The 25,437-nt window shown below is 43.1% G+C and overlaps 1 protein-coding gene across 2 annotated transcripts; it reads right to left on the bottom strand.

Moving 5' to 3' along the window:
• Window positions 1-214: 214 nt before the first annotated feature.
• Window positions 215-20,425, bottom strand: LOC111959148 (akirin-1). Of its 2 annotated transcripts, XM_023980619.2 has the most exons (6): window positions 20,052-20,425; window positions 3,204-3,347; window positions 2,235-2,279; window positions 1,477-1,605; window positions 837-908; window positions 215-652 (listed from the first exon to the last, which is right to left on the bottom strand). In XM_023980619.2, exons 1-6 carry the CDS (start codon window positions 20,254-20,256, stop codon window positions 642-644), a joined length of 606 nt encoding a protein of 201 aa, XP_023836387.1. In that variant the 5' UTR covers window positions 20,257-20,425; the 3' UTR covers window positions 215-641. The 2 variants fall into 2 exon arrangements, with proteins under 2 accessions (XP_023836387.1, XP_023836388.1); XM_023980620.2 differs by lacking the exon at window positions 2,235-2,279.
• Window positions 20,426-25,437: the final 5,012 nt, after the last annotated feature.

Raw genomic sequence — 25,437 nt, 5'->3', positions numbered from 1 at the left:
AGGCTGTGTCGTAACAAAATGTGGAAAAAGTGAAGGGGTCTGAAATCTTTCCGAATGCACTGTAATGGTCTTCAATTGATTATGCAATCTTAAAGCACATGCACTGCACAAATAAACCTTCCTTTGACAAAAGACTAACTTTGTCATTTATAATTTTAAAAAGACAAACAGTTTGTTCAACAATGCATAACAAAAAAGTAATTGAGGGAAACCATTTTAAATCACAGAAATTTTATTTTCAAAAGAATTCCACATCCTCAGATAAAGAGTTGGAAAATAAAGAGAAACTGGGTGGATGAGAGGCCAGGGGGATTTAGTAATACAGCTTCTGCAGAGGGGGCAGTGCTGGCAGGTTATAATACAGAAGGATCAGAAAAGCCACTACAGCACTGGGGAGGAGAACGACAGATCTGCTTTAGTCAAAAATCCAGAGCAATAGCATATCTTGAATCATTACATTTTCTTCCGGTTCATTAGCGTTTTGGCCAGCAGACAGTTTGACAAAAAACAAAACAAATGGATAAACCATGGCACCGAAAAAGCATGAAAAAAGGAAATAAAAAGCACAAATCTATTGGAGGAAAGGGCAGTAGAAGAGCAGCCATCTTGTGAGAAGAGCTGGTACCTCATCGATGGGGAATTCAAGAGACATCTGAAACAGAGGGATTGAATAATGGATGAAAACAGCATGAAGACAGAAATGAGATGACAAGATAATGCATTAGAACTCTGAACAGAGAAATCTATTTTATGTGGCTGTAGGGATTGCTTTGTTTACTCTTCAGAAGCAAAATTGTGTACGGGTAGAAAGTGAAGACTGAAACTCTGATACTTACAACTAGCAGGCCTTGCGCCGTATCTTCGCATGATCTGGTCTTGTGTGAATTTCACAAAAGATTCGTATTGTTCTGTAACAGAGGATCAAAATGGCTGTTGGATTAGTACAAAATTGTGAAGGTGCAGATTCAAGTACCAGATATGTATCAACACATACTGGTGTCCTTTCTACATGTGATGCAAAAAAATATATATTTGGTGCTTCTTTCTTCACTAAACGGTTGATCATTCCAGTCAGAGCAAATTTATATTCTATAAACATTAGCAGTCTTGGCTAGTAGTGTCTAGTCTATAAATCCATATCTGCCAAGAGCAGCCCTTAATTAAACAAAAACAAAATCAGCAGGACATTAGATAAAAGGCATTAAATGTGTTCTGGGGGAGCAGCAAATAGGCCTCTCCTATTGCACACAGGGTGCCATAACATTTAAGATTTTTCGTAAGACAGAAGGAACAAACTAAAGCCATTTTCACACTATCGTGCTGACCCGAACCACTGTGCTAGCTGACATTTTTAGCATGGTTCCAGCATCTACAGTTGATGCGTAACCATGCCAGCTCAGCTTGTTTGGCTCAGTAATGTGAAAAGCCCTTTTGACTGAGGTTTAAGGATGGTGATATGCAATGTGCTATCTGTACCTGCAAGTTTTGTGTTGAGGATCTGTTCATACTCCTCCCGGATCTTCTCCTCGTGGTCTTTGAGCAAGCGCTCACACAGGTAGCTCACCTGCCTCAGTGTGAACGACGGCTGGTCCTTCCTCGAGGCACCTGGGACACAGTGAGATTTTAAATAGGCTGACATTGCCCAGGTCAGAGTTCACAATGTCCTCTCTAGGAATAGATGTCTGCGCAACAATTTCTTGCTTGCCGTTTGTCGCCTTCGACTCAGCAGCAGCCTAGAGCAGTGGTTCCCAACCAGTGTGCTGCGTGCCTTGAACTCAGGTGTTTAGCCATGGGTGGGCATAGGCCCACCCACTGGGGAGCCAGGACCTGCCAATCAAATTGAGTTTCTACCCACAAGAGGGCTTTATTTGACAGAAATACTCCCCAGTTTCAGCTTTCCGGGTGGCTGGTCTCAAACATGAAAATGGCACATAGTTGCATCTGTATCTTGTTTTAAGTCTAGTGCGCTCAGGCTGTTACATTTGTATCACTTGAGGGGCACGCGTCACGAGCAAAGGAATTTGTATCATTTTACGTAGTCTGTGAAAACCATTAGCTCAGGCAAGTCTGATTAGGCCTTTTTTTTTTATATACATGGCTCTGGGTTAGCTATACCAGAGCCTCTGCTATAGAAACAAACTGAACATGACTTTGTGTCTGTGGTTGCACCTTCACAATGTAGAAAACATCTTGACTGTACCCCAAAAAAAACATTATAGTAAAAAAAAACATACCAGAGCTTAATTTCCTTATTTCTTGCGAAGATTCTTGGGACGCTCCTAAGGGGTACAAACAACTTAACCATCATGAGTAAGGAACTATCAAAACTATGAAAATATTTAAAATACACCCTATTTAATCTATTAAAAAAAACATTTGTCACAGAAAATAGATGGTTTGCAGAATGAATCAGATGGGAGGTCATTACCACTAAATGAATATGGACATTTTAGGTGTGCCGCAGAATTTAATATTCCATCGTGTGCCACGGTTCATAAAAGGTTGGGAACCAGTAGCCTAGAGGGTCACATGGCACTAACGAGGCCCCGTTGCCAAAGTCTCCTGACCTTGGAGCTGGATCCAGGGGAATGCTGAATGATTCATACCCTGGGCTTTTAAGTGTACTATGACCCATTCTGAATTTCTGACCAAAGCTTTCTAAAGCTAAATTCCAGGCAATAGTCTCCGAACTAGGAGAGAAAACTATAATTACTAGAACGGAGTGGCAGATATTCGCATTCAAGTCAATGGTCTCCCGAGTGACGCAGCGATCTAAGGAGGAGTCACTAGAGATCCTGGTTCGATCCCGGGCTCTATCACAACTGGCCATGATCGGAAGTCCCATAGAGCGGCGCACAATTGGCCCAGCGTCGTTCAAGTTAGGGGAGGGTTTGCCCGGGGTAGGCAGTCACCGTAAATAAGAATTTGTTCTTAACCGACTTACCTAGTTAAAGTAAAGTAATTGTCTATGTGTTGAGACATCAAAAAGAAGAGGGCACTGACTAGCTATACTTGAGCCAATGGGATCTATAAAAACGTATACCGACTCCAAGCATCATTATGTAACGTCTGTGGCTGAAATGTTTGGGGTTTGTATTACCGCTGCGTGCTCACACTGAACACCACCAGTGGTGATGGGGTTTGGCAGGGGACTCCCGTGTTGCCCCCCTGTGTGTGTGTGTCCCTCTCTCGCATGGTCTCACCTGGCGGGGAGCTGGGGGCAGTGAGGGAGGAACTGGGGGCATCGGTGGAGCTACAGGCAGCCTCACTCTGGTTGAAGGCCCCCTCCAGCTGCCGTCGCCTCTGGTAGCGGCTGTACTCCTGACGGATGTTCTGGAAGATCTGCTCTGTAGAGGGGACAGAACACAGGGGACACGGTCATAAACAGGGCCGGGAACAACCAGCACTCAGGAGGACAAATAATGCCAGGAGTACCTATATGAAAATGGTGCCCGTCTAGTTGATTTTAGAAGACAACAAGCCACAGCCTGCCTTGAAAGCCCAAACATAAAAGGTTTCTTTTTAGATATACTTTGATCATAGCAAACCAGCCATGTCAGATAGTTAGGAACATTCAGCTTCTGAGAATGCCAATGTGTTCCAAAATTGAATGTTGGTGATCACTACAAGCATGCTATAGGCCTAGTAGGCGTAGTGTTCAATGAGAACAGAATGTTTTCCCTCAAGCCTAAATGAAGGCCCACAGCTATGCACACATCCTGTGAGCTGCAGTGTTCAGCTGATGTGGTTTTCAAAACAAAACACACTAACAGGAAGGAGCGCTTTAAAGCTGGGCGAGACTAACATCAGCGACACACACACCAGCTGTGTCAACCCCCACAGCACACTTCCTCAAAAATAATCCACCCCTTCTGAGACCCCGTGACTGGCAAGAAGGGGAAAAGGAGTCAGTTTCACTTCTTCCTTCAAATCGTTCAGGAATTGTGACGAATCCATAGCTGACTAGGAGACAGTCAGGCTTAATAGGTCTTCATGTCTGAGGCAAAATAAGCCAAGACAAAAATAGTAGACAGCTTGTCTTGTACCAGCATGTCCGGCAATAACACAGCAAGAAAACTACTCTAATATTTGACGCACAGGTCTACTTGGCAGTGGTGCTAAAGCTGGAGATCTTTGTTGACAAGCAGGAGCAACAAGCACAAAGCAGAGTGATTTATTTAGATAGATCTGGGTGACATCTGACTGCAATAGAGGGCGGAAAGGAGCATGAAACAGGGCACCGGCCTGCCATGCTACAGCCTCCTTTCCAGAGAAACTGGGTTGGGTTTCATCCTCCAAGGTCTTTGATCACTGCAGAGCTGGGCCTCAGCCAGGCTGCATCCCTATGGCACCCTATTCTCCATGTAGGGCTCTGATCAAAAGGTAGGGCACTACGCTATGAAGGGATTAGAGTGCCATTTGGGATGAGGTAATCTAATGTAGCAGGCGTAAAGAAAAAACACCACAGCAGAGTTCCCACATCCGGTTTTCAGCAGAAAAGGTAGCTAGGTTGAATTAGCATTAGCTCCAAAAAACGGATGCATCCGGTTGTTGGCAACGCCGCTAAGCCTAGGGACAAGCCTAGAGATCTGTGGACAGAGCTAGGCCCTACATGTGCTCAGGCAGTGGTAGTACCCACTCTTTTTAGCCTAAGCAGTGGGACTGCAACTAAAGCCTTTTGACTTAATTTCAGGGCCAATTCCAGTATTCAGCAAACAACCCTGGAGGAAGTACGTAGCCCCTAATCAGTGAAGACTTTTTGTCAAGAGTCCATATCCCACTGGAAACCATTTCAAATCAGATCCACTAAGATCTGGCACCTCACTTGCACGGGTTTTGACTAGGCTATGTTCAATAAGAACATTAGTCAACATACAAAGACAAAACTAAACCCATCAACCTGGTGCTAAACTGAAATTTCACAGATTGGGTGTAAAGTTCAAAGATATATTGGGAACGAAAACAAGAAAAAAACATGTTTAGGCTATGCCGTTCCACTGACCAGTGTTGATAGCCAGAGAGAGAGTGTGACTTAAGTCCTTCACCCTTTGAGGTGGAATAAGGATGTTATCTAGGGAGGCCTGCCTCATTTATCTTGGGTTGAGAGTGCAGAAGCCATATCAAGGTATGAGCAAACATGCATGTCTCTGTGAGCTGTTCTGAGGGGGAAGCAAGCCAGCAGGCCAACATGGCACTTTCTCAGTTCATATTTCTTCACCTCCTCAAAATGCATTGTAAGCAGTAGTCTGAGGGGAGGGACATATTGAATATTTGCGTCCTAATGCGCTCTGAGGCAAGGAGAGAGCGGAATGTAGGCAAGACGAACTGTAAACTAGCCTTTCTCAGATGCCATTTTGAGAGGGAGGTAGCTAGCCATGTGACTGACTGGCCAGCCATGTATTATCAGGCTGGAGGCTTCAAATTTGCAGAGTACACCACCACAAGAAGAGCAGGACAGGAGCAGCAAGGGAGTTGATGAGCTGAAGCCTTCCTGTGTTAACAATGCAGCGCTAATCTGACAGGCTGTGTTTATTTAGCTACTGCTAAACGTTAACGTAATAAAAGCTGTACTTACTCCAGAAACAGGAGTATATGAAAGGGGCTTCCCTTTTGAACAGTTGAGTTTGGAGGCGTGACTCAAATGTTTCACGATGCTGCAAGAACTGACTAGTTGAAAGGCCACCGTGTGAGATCGTTTGCCAACGCTACCCCAAATAGATGTGTGAAATGATCCATTAGCTTGAGCATCACGTTGTTTATCTAAATAGCTTACCTACAATGAGGCTTAAGCCCAAGTCATAAATCACTCCTTAAAATGAAGTTGTCAAAAGGTTTGGTTCTTTATGTCGGTGCCATGACAGCAAAAGTCACCAGCATCTCAATTCCTGTAGGCTACATTTTGAAACACTCCATTTGATACAGGGGTGAAAGTAGATTCCATTTCTTCCCGGTACGGGACCTCCTGTGTGTTCATGAAATTAAAATCATTGAATTAATAGGGATTCTAATCGGAGCTCTGTGGGCCTCGTCGTAAAGATTTATCATTTAAGTTTTGAAATGCATTACCTTTTAATGTAGCATAAACAAGTCATGATATTTGCATCTGATTGTCAAACAAACCACTTTTTAAAAAAGGGCTCCTTTACTAAGCTATAAGGGCTGCAAAGGGTCGTAAACTTTACGGTAAATTTCCATGGGAAGTTAGGCCCAGGAATTTTGATTAAATTCATCAAAAAAACGTGTTTGTGGGACACAAGGCAATTCTAGCTCGTGGCACATTTTAGTTAAACTATCCCCAATTCAATGGAATTGCAACCCTCCGCATGCACAGTGCATTTTTCAATCACATGTGCAGCTGATTCTCAAGATCTTGCACACTAATGAGATGCTATTGAGCCCACACTACTACACTGTCTGAGCAAAGGACTACATGCTTTCTGGTAAGTTTTGATTACAATACTGGGTGGGATGAATATATTTTATGTGACACGATTTTATGTTAACTAGTAAATAGTAGCCTACAGCAAAGTGTGTTTAAATAATTTATAACTTGTTAACAACTTTTGCTAGTTATTTTTTGCTACCATGTGGGTTTTAGCTTGCTTGAGCCTGCTAACTGAGGAGTGTTAATTCACCTGTTCCCATACATGTTTCATTTTAAAACATCTTACAAAGGTGTTTAATTCAACTGTTTATTTATCTGTACATGGAATTGTAGAAGGAAACGCTGTGTACATTTGCAAATACTGTGCCAAATCATGTGAAGAATGCAACAATGATGCAGAACTACCTGGCCAAGTGCATAAAGTTCCCTCAGTGCTCACAACAAGCAACCTCTGACAAAAGTCCCTCTACTTCTATTCGAGGTAAAAAAAAATATTACTCAAGACACCGTATCGATAGCAACAGCTCATGGTCCTCCTGGAATCAGAAGGTTTTTGACTCAATGGAGGAATGTAGTCAGAGAAATGCTGATGAATGTCTTGCTCGAGCTGTGTATGCAACTGGGTCACCTCTGATGCTCACAGGCAATGTGTATTGGATTAGATTTCTGAATGTTCTCCGCTCAGCATACACCACTCCAACCAGACATGCTTTATCTATTAATTTGCTGGATGCAGAGTTCAACAGAGTTTAAGTGAAGGTCAAGCAAATCATAGAGAAAGCAGACTGTATTGCAATCTGATGGGTGGTCGAATGTTCGTAGGCAAGGAATAATTAACTACATCTCCACCCCTCAACCAGTATTCTACAAGAGCACAGACACAAGGGACAGACACACCGGTCTCTACATTGCAGATGAGCTGAAGGCAGTCAATGACCTTGGACCACAGAAGGTATTTGCACTGGTGACAACAATGCTGCGAAAATGAAGGCTGCTTGGTCTACCCTCACATCACAGCCATTGGCTGTGCAGCTCATGCATTGAATCTGCTCCTCAAGGACATCATGGCACTAAAAACAATGAATACACTCTACAAGAGAGCCAAGGAAATGGTTAGGTATGTGAAGGGTCATCAAGTTACAGCAGAAATCTACCTCACCAAGCAAAGTGAGAAGAATAAAAGCACCACATTGAAGCTGCCCAGCAACACCCATTGGGGTGGTGTTGTCATCATGTTTGACAGTCTCCTGGAGGGGAAGGAGTCTCTCCAAGAAATGGCCATATCTGTCTGCCGATATAGACAGCCCCATCAAGAGGTTCCTCCTGGATGATGTATTTTGGGAGAGAGTGGTAAGCAGCCTGAAACTCCTGAAACCTATAGCAGTAGCCATTGCACAGATTGAGGGAGACAATGCCATCCTTTCTGATGTTCAGACTCTGCTTGCAGATGTAAGAGAAGAAATCCGTACTACCTTCACTGTTGCTCCAAGCAGAGGAAACTGCAGTTCTGAAATACATCAAAAAGCGTGAAGACTTCTGCCTGAAGCCCATATAAGCTGCAGCGTACATGTTGGACCCCAAGTATGCTGGCAAAAGCATCCTGTCTGGTGCAGAGATCAACCAGGCCTATGGTGTCATCACTACCGTGTCTCACCACCTTGGCCTGGATAAGGGCAAGGTTCTTGGCAGTCTAGCGAAATACACTTCCAAGCAAGGGCTTTGGGATGGAGATGCAATATGGCAGTCGTGCCAACATATCTCATCAACTTTGTGGATCTGAGGTGCTTTCCCGGGTTGCCATTATCATCCTCCAAATCCCACCAACATCAGCCGCCTCAGAGCGCAACTGGTCCTTGTTTGAACACACACACACCAAAGCACTCAACAGGTTGACCAATACAAGGGTTGAAAAATTGGTGGCCATCAAGGCAAATTTGAGGCTTTTTAAGTCTGACAACAAGGCAGGTCGGCCAATAGGCTGTCAGTCAGAACCGTGCACTAGGCCCATCTATTGGCACTCAAAAGCTGCATCTCGCATTGGAACGCTATATCTTGCATTTCTTGGCTCGCAACTTCAGTAAAGTAGGGCCTATCATCAATGAATAGGCTAGAATATTCTACAAACAGACTGAACACGTTCACATCCCTACTTTTAATACATGTGCTGTATTGTCATGACAGATGGCATCAGCTCAGATGTCTTCAGTGGGTAACCGAGTTGATTTGTTGGATTTGGATCTATGTGCAGAATTTCTTAAGATTACGTTCCAGGTTCTTACCTTAATGGGCAATAAATTAATCTGGTTTGTGTTTGAAGAATACTGCAACCTGACCTACTTTTGTGCTAATGTTCAACACAGCGTTAGCCAAGTACTTCTCGCCAGAATTTTCCTTCAATTCATTATACCCTAACTTCAGTTAGTAAGCCCTGTGGCCAGTTGCCACCCATAGTCATGCTCTAGTAGCAACCAATGATGTCTATACTTTAAGAGGGTCTTTGCTACATCAACTTGGCCTGACCCACAATACAGCCTTCTTCCTGGCGGCTTTGGTGTCTGTAAGTCCCCCCCACTATACTTCAGCAATGGAGGGTGAAATGAGTCAGACGGCCTGTTTTTCCTCTTCACCGCCACCCCACGTACAACTTATCTGGCCAATCTCTTGCCTTGTACACTGTTTTTGTTTGTTCTCTCCCTAAGCTTTTTAGCTGAGGCTTTTCCCTCTCGTAGGAAGTTTCTGTGATTGATTGCTTTGGCCTGGCTGTGGCAGGGTCATTGTTGCTAGGCAACACCCCAAGATCAGTATTCTGGTGGTTGGCAGTGCTGGCCTGACTGGCAGTAGGGGAGGGATTTCACTTGTCACTCAAAAGGTTAACCTGGAGCTCTGAGATCACTCAGCACAGCACACCCAGATGCAGATATACCCTGATTCGGAAAAGGATGTCTCTTGTCAACTTAATGCGTTTGATCAAATCAGGGGTGAAAGTAAAACGGTCCAGTATGGTGTCCCAGCCAAATAAATAGCGGCGGTACACCATACTGGTAAAACATCATCAGCATATCACGATTTAAACAAAATGTAATAAACTAGGCTTTTACACACTTATTTGTCATTAGCCAACTATGTCAGAGGCATGAAAAAGGAGCAAATGGACTTGAAAATGGGTGTGGTATAGCTTTTGCTCCAAAATACAATGTGGTTGGATGAGAACACTGACATTTTGCCAAGGCAGAGATGAATGGCCGACGCGTGTGGACAGCAGTGGATGCATGAATTCTGGCCTAATGACAATCGGCAAAATGTCATTACACTTGGTGGTGTATTGTGTAACCGGTGTCTATTTCCATTCAACAGTGTTTGGATGCTGGAAATATGTTGCAAGTAGATGAATGTGTGTGGGTTGCACATTTTGGGGAATATTCAAAGGTGGAAACTTTCCATGGGAATTAACTGGAATATGGGAATTAATGGAAATATGCAAATTATTACCATTTAAAATGTGATTTTTGCATTGGATATATTTACCATATATGGAGACAAACATTTAACCTTATCATAAGTAGACATGATTAAATCCTTCCAATAGGAAAAAAAAACGATTTAGTTACGAATTGAACATTAATTAAATGAGTTGACTCTTCACATGGGATAATTTCCCTGAACAACAAAAGAAAGGGAGTATTGAATGATCCATCGCATCTCCCAAAAACGTTTTCAACATACATCTGTGAAATGACAGTCTAGAAACTAAAGCTTTGGTTGTCTTCCTCTCAGGCTTCCATGTCTTCTCCCTGGACCTCCTCAATGTCCACCTCTTGAACATCAGACTCTGAGGCCTCATCTTCACTCTCACTTTCCAACCTTGTTGAGAATGGCTATACTGTGTCCCTCGATAGGAAAGAGTTGAGTGTTTGTGTTCTCAGAAGTACGGCAACTAAATCAGTCCCCTCCATTGCAAAAACACTGAATCTTAGGAGTCGATTCCAAATCTTGATACTCAGAAATGGGAGTCGACTTACTGGACGGGGAGAATAGTCATCCATCTATGGAGACAATTTTTTAAAATTAAAACACTTTAGAATTTGAATATACAAATCTGGTTCTCATAAAATGTTTGATCTTTCCTCTATACAAAACAAAAATATTTTGAGTTTGGTGACAAACCATACAAGTTACTGGCCAGACAACTTTGAAATACAGAATGACAATGATTCAAAGTTAAATATGTAACTAGGGAATTACGCTCGTCTCCCAAGGACATCAATGACAGATTCCCATCTAAAGCAGATATTAACCCTTTAATCATGCACAACTTTTTGGAAGACTAATCTCCCTGCCCTGAACCAGGAGGATTCTAACTTCCAGAATAAGGAAATCTGAGAAATTCGAGAAACAATTCATCTCTAAAGAGCGACAAGACCCCGGGCCCAGATGGATTCCCTGGTGAATTCTATAAAACATTCAAATACATTCTCTCCCTACCTGCACAAACTGATTGTTCAGGCCAATGAGGATGGAGCTCTCCCACCTACTTTGAATTAGGCAGTTATTACAGTTATACATGAAAGGTAAAGCTCTGGAAGTAGGGTCATACAGTCCAAAACAGACCAGAAGATCTTTGCAAAAACTCTGGTTAACATGCTTAGCACTTTAGTGGGCAAATTGGTCCAGTCGGACCAGACCGGCATTATCCCAACAGAAACTCATTCTTCAATCTCAGGCGCCTCTTCAACATGATGTATTTCTCAGGTTACCCAACAATGACCTTGCCGTTAAATCTCGACGCTGACAAAGCCTTAGACCAAGTTGAGTGGCCGGTCCTACAGAAATGTAAAATTGGAGACGGGTTCATAAAATGGATCCAGCATCTATATACACGTACCCCATGTGCAAGAATACCCACTAACCAATCAGTCGCCCCGATTTAACCTTTAGAGGAACAAAATATTTCCCATTTAGGAATTGTAGTTACCAAAACACACACTATTTAAAGAGAATTTCCCCCCCTCTGATGCAAACATACACATTTTAGAGAACTCTCCCAATTTCCCTGCTCAGAAGAATGAATGCCCTCAAGATGGTCTTCCTCCGGCAAATGCTTTACCTATTCCAGAACATCCCAGTATTGATATCGAAGTCATTTCATAAATAACTAGACGCAACTATAAATCAATTATAGAAAAATGAAATAAAAACAGGATAGGTAAAAAAGAAAAACCTTTGTAAGTCCAAGATGGGAGGATTGAATCTCCCAAATTGTATATTTTACTATTGGGTCGCTAACCTCCATGCTGTTACGTTTTGGCTGCTCTCTTAGTATGGAGCTAGACGATTGCAGAGAAATAGGAATGTCTGAGCAGAGGGCAAGTGCGTCGAAAGACTTGCTTTCAGTTGCAAAAGCAGCAAGGACTTTTCACAAAACTGCATTCAGCAAAACGACAGAATTGCGAGAGCTAGCTATGTACTGTCCCACAAAATTGCTAAACATAGCAAGTCATTCGCTGAGGGCGAATTCATTAAAGGTTGTTTAATTGACTGCAGCAATACTTTGCCCTGACGAGCGGTTTGAAAATGTTCCCGTCAAGACGGCGCAGTTGTTGATATTCTTACAAGAAATAACCCCAGACTTGGAAATTACAGAGGAGCTTGCTTCAGTGCAGGCAATGAAGAGCGCAACCACATGGAACGATATATTGGAGGAGGTTAATAAGTGTGTGGCAAAGCTGGGATTGAGTTTTGAAAAGTTATGCAGTGTGACCACTGATGGGTGCCCAAATTTGACAGGAAAAAACATTGGCCCTTTGGAAAGGAACCAAGATCAAGTAGCTGAGCTGAACCCAGATGATAATTATTTTCCTGCATTGCATTATTCATCAGGAGGTGCTCTGTAAATGTGTTCTGAAAAATGACCCATGTTGTGGATAGTCACTAAAGTGGTAAACTTCATAAGCTCAAAAACTACCTGTGGTTTAAAGATTATCTCACTGTACGAAGAGACAGTAGGGTCATGCAAATCTCTACCACACAAACGCGAAACGGCTGAGTTTGGGGAAGGTGCTTAAAAGGGTGTGGGACCTGAAGTCAGATTTCTGAGTTTCTGCAAATGAAAGAAAAATGTGGATTTCCCTCAACAGCAAGATAAATAATGGTTGGCTGATTTTGCCTTCACTGTGGACATCATGGCACTCATGAATGAACTGAATTCCAAACTACAAGGGAAAGGTATTTTGCACGTCAGATGTAGAGCCTTGTCAAAGCCTTCAGGGGAAAAATTACTCCTCCTGACGCTCCAAGTAGAAGCCAACAATTTCATCCACCTTCCGACACTACTAGTCTGTTCCCTATCAGATGACCAGCGGGAGAAGTACACATCGCTGCCTCGTGCTTTAAACGGTGAGTTCATCATTTTGAGGATTTCAAAGTGTTGAAAAATGACATGCTGTTGGTTTGATTGAGTAGTTTAGATGTAATGTTGAGCTCTGCGTTTTTGTGCATACCCGTTCACAAGAGATCTGTCCGTGGTGCCGAATGCAGTGTACTTTTCCCTCTGTAGTTCATCGCATGTTAAGTAAAATATGTAGCATATCTGGACGCGATTTATAGTAGATATATCTGTCAGTCATACACATGATGTATAATCCTGTAATATATGTTTCTGGCCCTCAATTGCAAAAATATATTCTAATGTGGCCCTCCATGGAAAAGAATTGCCCAGGCCTGTCTTAGGAATGATATGGGTCTGCTACCTACAGCGATGAATCCCTTCTTTGCCCCCTCTAACCTCGATAACAACTTGAGCGATGGGGAGAGCTAGGGATCAATACCATAAGGGATCTATATATAGAAGGGACCTTTGCCTCCTTTCATTTGCTGAGGGAAACCTACAATCTTCCCAGAAGTAACTTATTCAGATACCTACAGATTAGAGACCAAGTTCTAGAACATCTTCCTACATCTGGAAAGGCTAAACCGTCCATGTTTGACAGTTGCATCAATTTGTCCCACTTTAGGTAAACCGATAACTCGTCTATATGACGCTTTCAAACTGTTAGCGCACCCTCTACAGATGCCCTTAAAGCAAAATGGGAGGAAGAACTAGGCACTGACATTTCTGTACCAGACTGGGAAGATATCTTGGGAGTATAACCACACCTCCTAAATTAACTCCAGACATTCAAGATCTTACACTCTTCCAAAAATGAAATGTGTATAGGATATAGGGGGATGTATGATAAATGTCATGCTGCGGAAGGTACACTACTCCACTGCTTTGTGCTATGCTCTAACCTGCACGATTATTGGTGTGGAATTTTTGGGATTCTCTGAAGTTCTGGAGACTAATTTACCAGATCTACTGCTGATCATCCTGGGAGTCTCAGAAACCCTACACAGATTATCCAAGCCCCAACACTAACTAATCTGTCTCATTAAAAGAATATATTAAAAAAAAAATTGTTTTGGAAAAAGGAGTTCGTACCCTCTACCAAATTATGGCTCAGTGATTTGGCAAACACTTAGGAAAAAAATATATATCTTTTGAGCAATGCATAACCCAAATTTGATCAAATCTGGCAACCTCACCACTCTTATTTGGACCATTCCGGGCTGTGAAATTATACATTACAATGCGCTCTCACCTGTGATCTTTCCATCTACCCTGGGGCAACATGTGCTTGCCCGTTATCCTAGCAATAGGGGGGAGGGGTGTCCTTGTTCAGATTTTTTATTTTACCTATAATTCTGCCTCTTTTTATATCGGTCTGCTCTTTTATGTTTGTATAAGAATTTCACATTTGTCTTCTCTACAAAGTACCTATACACCATTGTTGTGTGTTCAATAAAAAATATTTGCGCAAAGAAGTGGGAGTCGACGTGGAAAGACTCCCAAGGAATTCACTCTCCACCACTACATCATAGTCGCTAACTTCGTAAAAAATGGCAGAGAAAGGCAAGCGACAGCAGCGAAGTCCTGTATGGCAGGCAATACTTTGAAAAGTTAAATGAGAAGGAAATGCACCATGAGATCCAAAACGTTGCTGGCAGCTACATTGTGAATTTGCGTGGAATTTTAAAAGAAAATATTTAAAATGCATTTTATCGGTTAACATTTCTCATTTGTCACATCCCTAAATAAAATCACAAGGTATCTGTGCAGCTTGGATACTGACATACGTAATGCGGGCAAGACTAAATATGCTGTTTTCTAATTCTTGAAAAAACGTTTCAGGTGAACTACATTTATTCATTTGATGGTTCTCCCATCGATCAGGTTCCCGCATATAAATATCTGGACATTTGGATGGACAAAGACTAAAATGTTTTTAAAAAACATGGATGAGCTATTTAAAATTCCAAAATTTAAAGTGGTCTTTTTTTTCTTCTCTCTCTCTTTTTTTTTAATAGATCTTGGCTCTCCCTAAATAGAAAGCAGATTGTACAGTCAACTTCCCTGCCAGTTCTTGACTATGGTGACACCAGATTGCAGCAGCAGCTACTAAACGTAAACCTTTGGATGCCTTCTACCATAGCACCCTTCACTTTATCACAGGTGACAGTTTTAAAACTCACCACTGCATTCTGAATGAAAAAGGTTGACTGGTCTTCATTAAAGTCTCGTAGATCAGTTAATTATTCCAATCAAGTGGGCTGAAGGGGGAGGAGAACCTGTCCATGTGCCCTGGGATTTACAACAAAGGAAACCTGATTGGCTCGTGGGGGGGNACTCCCCACACCTGGTTGTCTAGGGCTTTATTGAAAGGAAAAACCAAAAACCTGCAGACACTAGGCCCTCCGTGGAATGAGTTTGACACCCCTGCCATAGGGGATCTATATATAGAAGGGACCTTTGCCTCCTTTGATTTGCTAAGGGAAACCTGTAATCTACCCAAAAGTAACTTCTTCAGATACCTACAGATTAGAGGCCAAGTTATAGAACATCTTCCTACATCTGGAACTGCTCAACCGTCCATATACACCATTCTTATGCGGGTTCAATAAAAAAATATTTGCGCAAAGAAATGGGAGTCGACATGGAAGGAGTCAAGGAATTCACTCTCTACCAGTACAGCATTGGATTGACAAAGACTTCATGTTTAAAAAAAACATGGATGAGCTAGTTAAAAATCCAAGATTTAAAGCAGGCTTTTTTGTTTTTGAAATAGATCTAGGCTCTCCCTAAATAGCAGAAAACAGATTGTACAGACAACTTCCCTGACAGTTGTTGACACTATTTACCAGATTGCAGCAGCCACTACTCTTAAACCTTCTACCATAGCGCCATTCACTTTATCACAGGTGACAGTTTTAATACTCTGCATCCTGAATGAAAAAGGTTGACTGGTCCTCATTAAAGTCTCGTAGATCAGTTAATTATTCCAATCAAGTGGGCTGAAGAGGGAGGAGAACCCGTCCATGTGCCCTGGGAACTACAACAAAGGAAACTCGACCGGCTTGTAGGGAATGCCAATAAATATGCAGGGGGGGGCTGGACAGAAGAAACTGCCTTCACTGGCAAACCAATGTCTGCAGACACACCAACATCTTACATTCCTTTCCCCTTTGCAGCTGCTATGCAGTATGGAATTTCGGCAAGCGAGGCGGATACTGAGTAAAATGCCAGTGTGCATGAAGCCGGAGGATAGCTGGCCTGTACATACAAAAAAACATTAAAGTGGTGAAAGAAAACACAGCCAATCAAGGGAAAGAGGCTCAAATTCAGAAGGCGATTGCGTGATAAGGGTAAACAGCCGCATGACAAATCCATTGCACACAAAAAGGCAGACAAGACGCCTCTTCCTCCATCTGCCCGTTACACAAGCTTCTTCAGCTGTTGAAACCTGCATGCGTGTGAACCTGCCAAAACCCTTGTGACGTTGCTAGATTTTCTGCTTTTTGGGTCAAAAGTGCCATCAGCCTTAGCTTGTGATGGATAAGAGTTTTTTCTGGATCAAAAAGTGGCTTAGGTGGGGGATGTGGTGGGTCCGTTGGCACAGCAGAATTTGAGATTTTTAGAGACCCCTCTTGACAGTGTTGCATTTAAGCAAATGTATTGCAATTCCACAAATGTCTCCATTGAGCTGAGAAATTGTGATTCTGTGATTCTACACATTCTGCTATGGAGCCGAGAGAGAATTGCCTTTTTAAAGCTAATTTCCTGCATTTAGCCATGGCTAATGCAGTTTTATTTTGCTCAAACACAATACAATGAATAAATGTACTGTTATGGAATTTTCAATTCACTGTCTAGCTTTATTTCAATGATTGTAGATATCTATCATCTTTTGAACATACTTTATATCTGGTTTCAGTTCAATTTGACACAGAAAGCATTAATCCCCATCCAGAAAATGAAGACACCCTGTTTGGACATAGGCTTCCCGAAAAAACACTTAGGCGGCCCGCCCAATGATTTCAATGGCAGATAAACCCTGGATACACAGATGTCCCCTTACAAAAGAGGAGGGAAAAAATGTAGCTATTAAACAAGTCCTTGTCCAAACAAAACAGGCTCAGGACTAGTCTACATGTCAGTTGCACAATCTGGTTTGGTACGATGGACTAAACAGGACCAGGCCAACTGTCTTTCTTTGGCTTTGTCCGGAACTGGGTCACCAGTCACACAGTTCCCCTTTCACGTCCACTATCATAGCCTATGTGGGAACCCACAGTTCAGGCCAAGCACAAATATCTCAAGGACAGATGACAAATTCAAAGCTACTCCCTAATATCCGCTCACCTTTTTTGATATCATTGTCATTGTGTAATAACATCATTAGAGAACAAAAGTGCTTGGGGAATGTTAGGTATTCACTCTGTGGGCATTCAATTAGATACATTCAAGGAGAGCGCTAACCCCTTTCAAAGGTCGATGGGCGCCCATGAAGAAAACTAAAACCAGACCAAAGGTGGGACGCTGAGCTGGTGGCCATGGGAATTCAGTGTCAGAATATTCTGAAGACAGGAATTTTGGACAAATACAGGGATGCAAACTGGTGAGGTCTCAAAAAGGTGATTTCAGAGTGGGGTTGTGACAATGCCAACATTTTACTAATGATGTGATACCGGGCCAAGTATCACGATACCAAGAAGTATCATGATACCACAGGGTTTGGGCCCACCGCCATCACGAAACTAAGTAGTATCATGATACCATTGGGTTTGGGCCCACCGCCATCACGAAACTAAGTAAGTATCATGATACCATTGGGTTTGGGCCCACCGCCATCACGAAACTAAGTAGTATCATGATACCATTGGGTTTGGGCCCACCGCCATCACGAAACTAAGTAGTATCATGATACCTCCAGGACACCTGTTCCAGTTCTATACATTCGGCACATGTGATGCACAAAAACCTGTCCCTGACATTCACATCTCTACTCAATCCAACACATTGAATGCTATTTATCCCTTTTTCCCTGTGCCTCCCAAATGTCTGTATAGCCAAGGTATCATGTTGTTAGCTAGCAAGGTAACATGACAATACAAGACAGTTTGTCACAGGATAAGGTAACTTCGGTAATATGGGGCATAACTTCAGCGGTTTTCAGAGACGTAAAGGCACAAGCATGACGGTCACTGTGGTCCGCTTTTCCTCTATGGCAGTGGCACTGAGGCTGCGTGGGAGCGAAGTCAAACTGGCCTGCTTGTTAAGGGCAAAATGAAAAGATATTGGTGCGGCTCGCATCGCATAATTAAACAAATGTAACAGAAAATAAAGCACTGCCTGCCCACCCCAGCTAAATAACAGACGGCGAAAAGCAGCTGAGTAGACTAATGGCTGGTTAGGGGATGCGGATGGCTGCCACACGTGATATTGGATGAAAGACTCATTCTGATATGACATATCTGGCATCATACTCTAAACTCTGATATTCTAGTTGTAGGACACTTAGAGATGCATTCTGTGCACAGACATTGAGAGATAAGGTAGTGATCACACCGGGGGAAGATCTGTTTATACCTCTTTTATAGCGCAATGGGTAATATACCGAGTCTGCAAACTTGGTCAAACCCAACCATACGGATGGATCTACACGATTCACATAGATGACCTATTTTGAGATCAATCTGGAGGTGAAATAAAAACACCTGTTTAGGCGAGGTGCTGGCTAGCGGAGTAGAACACTTGAAAAAGAAAAGGAGAGCTGCAAACTAAGAGCTCAGATGCCATGACCAACATTTCCATATTTTACAGATGCCATGACCAACATTTCAACAGACAAGCTGTCTTCATCAGGGTATAATGACAAAGAGATCAAAACAGTTAATACGTTTACATCCCTGCAAATATGTAAAAAGGTGCAACCACCAACTGCCTTGGTTAGTTGCTGAAGGAAAAGCAGTCAATTTATTAAAAAAATAAAAATAAAAAAAAGAGATAGGCCAGACAAAGACAAACCAGACAAGACAAACCAGGAGGGGGGTTAACCAGTTCAATAGCATTCACGTCTAGACGCAGGCCTGGGTAATGATAAGAGTGGGATAGCCTCAAAAACAAGATGACCTGGAGTGCCCAGTCCATACAAACTCTGGCCCAGGAGGCAGTCCATCCATTAGATTTTTGAGTCATTGAAATGATTTGTGTGACAGGAGCTGCCCGTCCATTGAACTGCAGCAGGATGCAGGGATTGCATTTTTTTAAGGATTTACTGTGGTGCACCAAACTAAAAAAAATCTGCATGAAATGAACAAGGGGTTCAAAATGAAAGATCAGCCCCCAGCATTGTAATCCTTGAATTAAAATATTATACACAAATCTCAACAAAGAAATAAGATCAAATTGTGCCAAGTGGGAGCAGGATTTTAATTAGGGTTTAGACAGCTGTGAAGATTAGATGCTGTCAAATAGCTCGCTTCTACTCCGGTGACGGCAAATTCAATGAGCTTTGTTGGATTGTAGTCGAGATATCCAGGTAATTATCTTGCCACCCCTGCAGTCCCCCACACTCGCTCAACTCTCACAGGGGATAGATAACATTTTCAAGCGGGTGGGCCGGATTGGTGCGAGCATAAAGCGTTAGAACAATGCCCTCTCAGCCCAGGGAAAACAGAGAAGGTATAAAAAAAAAATAGATATAACTATTCCCACACTTCTAAACAAGAAGTCTTGGACGTTTCAATGCAGCGTTCTACTATATTAAAATAAGTCTGATCATGGAATAAGTTGGTTAAATGTACCTAGTTAGGCAAACTCAACTGGTCATTGCTAACTTCGCATGTTTTAATTTAGTCACACGAGACCAATCATGGATTGTGGACCATGCAAGCATGTACGTTAGCTAGCTGGGTTAGGGTTGTTATGCAGCTAGCCAAATTAGCCATCTTCGCAAGCTGACGCCGAAACATGCATTTTTTTGCTTTGTGTCAAATAATGGTGCTAGCTAGCTAACATGCCAGGCAATTAAAATAAACTAATATATTAGTCACCGGCTAACTAGTTAGCCAGCTATAACGGTATGTTAGCTATCTGACTGCGTTTAGTTACCGAGCAAATGTTAGGCTAGTTACTGTAGGAACCTAACCAGCTAAGTTAACGTTAGCTAACATTAGCTTCTTATACACCAACCCCCATTCTCGCGAAACACCCATTCCACTCCACCCTAACCCCCTCCCCCATGTCACCCCCTTGAACTACAGCTTATTCGAACTTTTGGCCATTTCTTACCTGGAGTTAGCCTGTGCTCTCCTCCCATAGTCGGGGGAGACATCGAGTGCGATGGGCAGTCAACTGGCGGACGGAGGTTGCACCTTTGAGGGGACGGGGTGCTTGGAGCCCCCGGTAGTGCATTGCACCTTCTTCGCTTAGGAGACTGAGGACTGAGTAGGGCCTCAAACTCCATCGAGCGCTTTAACGTAGCTCCACACGCCATGGTGCCTGAGCAAAATAGACAACGAATATGTACAGTAGATAAAAAATCTTCTAAAAATGCTGTAGTCGACTTTCTCTTTCCGTTCCCCTCTCTTCACAACAACGGTTTGCCGAAACCTAGACAGTAAGAGCCAACTGCAGTATCCACTGAATTTCCAATACGTCACAATGAACGACCGTACCATTCTACAAAAAGAGGGGGAATTTAGGAAAATAAATGATTCACGTATAATGTATCGTATATAGAGCATAATTGTGATATGTAGATTTTATTTCATATTTTATCTATTCAACATGCATGTGTGCTAAATTTGGTCAATAATGTACAACTTTATACGTTTATTGTTGTCATCCACCCCTTTTCTTTTATGACGACTGTTTTCAGTTTAACTCAAATTGAGGTTCACGTGAGCACTCGATTGTTTTCTTATCGGGTGACGAGGGTACATTCTCTGCTCCTTTTAACAGGTAGGCCACAGTCAGTATCTGTTGTCTATCATGTTCTTTATAAATACTAAATCAAAACACTGTATTCCCTCTTTACATACATAAATGAAAACCAAAGGCATTTCAAATGTCCTTTCACTTCCCATCAATGATGTCTTTATAAATGACGGTTGAGCAACTCAAGCAAGATCACCAGATCTGTTGGTGCTCTTTCCAACTACATTGTTTATTGCCAAGCCAAACATGACAATGAGTGACAGTAGGCATGAATCATGATAGCAAAAACAAACTGGCATTAAGGCTAGCTCTAGATGCTCGATTTAATTAGTTCTTGTTACTTTGCAGTCTCACCTCCCCTCTTGCTTTTTGCCTTCATATTATTTCATCCATGTGTTTTCGATATTGCAAAGAATATCACAGGGAAAACCTTTGAACCACAAATTGATAGATTTGGCTAAGGTTTCGCATAGGTGAATATGTCACTGTCTGCAAGAATACATCCTAAACATTTGCTAATTGTGATGCATTTAATGAAATACTGGGTCCATTGTGACACTACAGGTGAAATTATACATTGCATTGCGTACCCTGTAGACTATAGCCCTCTGTACAGGGGAGATTTCTTTTTGCATGATGGACATTAGCATGTCATGTCATTATAGGTCTCTCCCCAGGGCTTATATCTCTACCATTGTCTATTAGAAGTTCACGTTGTCTAAGTGACCCTCAATGGTCACTGACACTGAGGCAATATGTTGTAGCTGCAAGCTCACTGTGTGTGGATAGAAGGGGTGATACTGCAGCACACACCAGACACATTGATTCATGTGATGCACAGAGGAGGCTATCAGTTAAATGAATCAAGTTGACATTTTATCACTTCACCCCCACAAAGCGTTAGTGGGGCCTGGCGCAATGTAGATCTACAGACTTTGTGTTCTTTTTCTGCTGAGCAATTGAATGTGTGTTTTTAGATTCATATATCCTTATATTTTTTATTCAGAGTGTAACATTTAATATATGGTTACACATAAACATTGAAGTGAAATCATTAGTGAGTTATCCATTGGGTTTCTGGTCCCTAGTACCTGGGAGGGACATGCTTTATGTATTGACATGGATTCATTATCTGTGGTCATCTTGTGTGCCACATTCCCTTAAAGGCCCAGTGCAGTCAAAAACTTGATTTCCCGTTGTATTTTATATATATATATAATATATATTTCCACACTGAGGTTGTAATAATACTGTGAAATTGTTAAAATTATGATAATGCCCTTTTAGTGGAAGAGCTGTTTGAAAATACATTTTTGCTGGGATGGAGTTTTGGCCTGCCTGCATGGCGACATCCCCAGGCGGTAAATGAGTTAATAGACCAATAGATGGGTTGGTTGTTTAGCAACAAAACCGACACATGTGCAACTATGGGGCAAAACAGATGGGGTTGGCTTACATTGTTGACAACATTTATCTATATCATCACCAAATGTTTATTGAAAACAAATACATTTGCACAATGAGCACTTATTGTCTCTCAAATACATTTTTACAGTTGTTGGTTAGCTAGCTGGTGAATTTGAGCCGTATTAACATTGACATGAAATAAGTCAAAACACCGCAAAATAAGACATGGTAGCAAGAACAAGATGCATCTAGCTGAAATGAGCAACCTACGATTCCACACATGGCAGCTTCTTGTCATTGTTACTTGCTATCTGACCATTCAGAATCATAACAAAACACTGCTTCAAATCAAATTGTCTTTGTCACATGCTTTGTAAACGACAGGTGTAGACTAACAGTGAAATTCGTACTTACAGGTCTTTTCCCAACAATGCAGCTGAAGATAAAGAAGTAAAACTAGAAATAGTGAGACAAGGAATAAATACACAGTGAATAACAATAACATGGCTATATACCAGGGAGTACCAGGACCGAGTCGCTGTGCAGGGGTACCAGGAAATTGAGGTAGCTATGTGCACATAGGTAAGGGTAAAGTGACTAGGCAACAGGATAGATAATAGACTGAGCTGTAGCAGCAGCGTATGTGAAGCAGTAGCAGCGCATGTGGTGAGTGTGAACGCGTGAGTATGTGTGTGTGGCATCAGTATGCATGTTGTGCGTGGACATATTTAGTGTGTTAATGTGTATGTGTGTGTGTTGGGGTGTGAGTGTAAGTATGTGTGTAGGTAGTGTCCAGTGTGTATCAGTGCAAGATAGTTAGTTCAAAAAGGGTCAATTCAGGTAGTCTGGGTAGCCATTTGATTAGCTATTTAGCAGTCTTGTTTAACAGTCTTATGGCGTGGGGATAGAAGCTGTTCGGGGTCCTGTTGGTTCCAGTCTTAGTGCAATGGTAACGCTTGCCGTGCGGTAGCAGAGAAAACAGTCTGTGGCTTGGATGGCTGGAGTCCTTGACAATTTCTGGGGCTTTCCTCTGACACCGCCTGGTATAAAGGTCCTGAATGGCAGGGAGCTTGCCCCTAGTGATGTACTGGGCCGTACTCACCACCCTCTGTAGTGCCTTTTGGTCCGGTGCCTTGCAGTTGCCATGCCAAGCGGTGATGCAGCTAGTCAAGATGCTATCAATGGCGCAGCTGTAGAACTTTTTGAGCCCATGCCAAATGTTTTTCGCCTCCTGAGGGGGGAGAGGCGCTGTCGTTCTCTCTTCACAATGGTGTGGGTGTGTGTAGACCATGTTAGTTCCTTAGTGATGTAGACACCGAGGAACTTGAACACTCTCGACCCGCTCCACTACAGCCCCATCAATGTCGTCTGTTTCCTGTCGTCTACGCTTAGCTCCTTTGTCTTGCTGATATTGAGGGAGAGGTTGTTGTCCTGGCACCACACTGCCAGGTCTCTGACCTCCTCCCTAAAGGCTGCCTCATCGTCGTTGTTGATCAGTCCTACCACCGTCGCGTCATCAGCAAACTTGATGATGGTGTTGGAGTCGTGTGCGAACACGCAGTTGTGGGTGAACTCCCTGTACAGGAGGGGACTAAGCACAGACCCTTGAGGTGCCCCCGTGTTGATGGTCAGCGTTGCAGATGTGTTGTTGCCTACCCTCACTGTTGCCTACCCGTCAGAAAGTCCAGGATCCAGTTGCAGGGGGAGATGTTCCGTCCCATGGTCCTGAGCTTGGTGATGAGCTTGGAGGGGCCTATGGTGTTGAATGCTGAGCTGTAATCAACGAACAGCATTCTTACATAGGTATTCCTTTTGTCCAGGTGGGTGAGGGCAGTGTGGAGTGCAATAGAGATTGGGTCATCTGTGGATCTGTTGGGGTGGTATGCGAATTGGAGGTATCTGGGATGATGGTGTTGATGTGAGCCAAACCAGCCTTTTAACGTATTTCATGGCTATAGCTGTGAGTGCTACGTCGGCGATAGTCATTTAGGTAGGTTACCTTGGCGTTCTTGGGCAAGAGGACTATGGTGGTCTGCTTGAAACAAGCTGGTATTACAGACTGGGTAAGAGATAGGTTAAAAATGTCAGTGAAGACAATTGCCAGCTGGTCAGCACATGCACTAAGTAAGCATCCTGGTAGTCTGTCTGGCCCAGCGGCCTACAGAGAATGAGATCACCCAGTCATTTCTGGTACGGAGAGTGAGATCACAAAGTCGTTCCGGCCACATCGATGCCTGCACATACTGTAATTTGTGACATTGTCAGACAATCCATCTAAACTCATCAAAAAAAGAAACGTCCTCTCACTGTCAGCTGCATAACATAACATAACAAGATTCAACAACTGAGACGTAAACTGATCAAGTTCCACAGACATGTGACTAACAGAAATGGAATAATGTGTCCCTGAACAAAGGGGGGGGTCAAAATCAAAAGTAACAGTCAGTATCTGGTGTGGCCACCAGCTGCATTAAATACTGCAATGCATCTCCTCCTCATGGACTGCACCAGATTTGCCAGTTCTTGCTGTGAGATGTTACCCCACTCTTCCACCAAGGCACCTGCAAGTTCCCGGACATTTCTGGGGGGAATGGCCCTAGCCCTCACCCTTCGATCCAACAGGTCCCAGACGTGCTCAATGGGATTGAGATCCGGGCTCTTCGCTTGTCATGGCAGAACACTGACATTCCTGTCTTGCAGGAAATCACGCATCCGATGATGCTGTGACACACCGCCCAAGACCATGACGGACCCTCCACCTCCAAATCGCTCCAGAGTACAGGCCTCGGTGTAATGCTCATTCCTTCGACGATAAATGTGAATCCGACCATCACCCCTGGTGAGACAAAACCGCGACTCGTCAGTGAAGAGCACTTTTTTCCAGTCCTGTCTGGTCCAGTGACGGTGGGTTTGTGCCCATAGGCGACGTTGTTGCCGGTGATGTCTGGTGAGGACCTGCCTTACAACAGGCCTACAAGCCCTCAGTCCAGCTCTCTCAGCCTATTGCGGACAGTCTGAGCACTGGTGGAGGGATTGTGCGTTCCTGGTGTAACTCGGGCAGTTGTTGTTGCCATCCTGTGCCTGTCCCGCAGGTGTGATGTTCAGATGTACCGATCCTGTGCAGGTGTTGTTACATGTGGTCTGCCACTGCGAGGACGATCAGCTGTCCGTCCTGTCTCCCTGTAGCGCTGTCTAAGGCGTCTCACAGTACAGACATTGCAATTTATTGGCCACATATGCAGTCCTCGTGCCTCCTTGCAGCATGCCTAAGGCACGTTCACGCAGATGAGCAGGGACCCTGGGCATTTTTCTTTTGGTGTTTTTCAGAGTC

This window comes from Salvelinus sp. IW2-2015, linkage group LG35, assembly GCF_002910315.2.
Source record: "Salvelinus sp. IW2-2015 linkage group LG35, ASM291031v2, whole genome shotgun sequence".
Taxonomy (NCBI): Eukaryota; Metazoa; Chordata; class Actinopteri; order Salmoniformes; family Salmonidae; genus Salvelinus; species Salvelinus sp. IW2-2015.
Note: the sequence above shows the minus strand (reverse complement) of the source record. Positions and strands in the feature narration are given on the sequence as shown.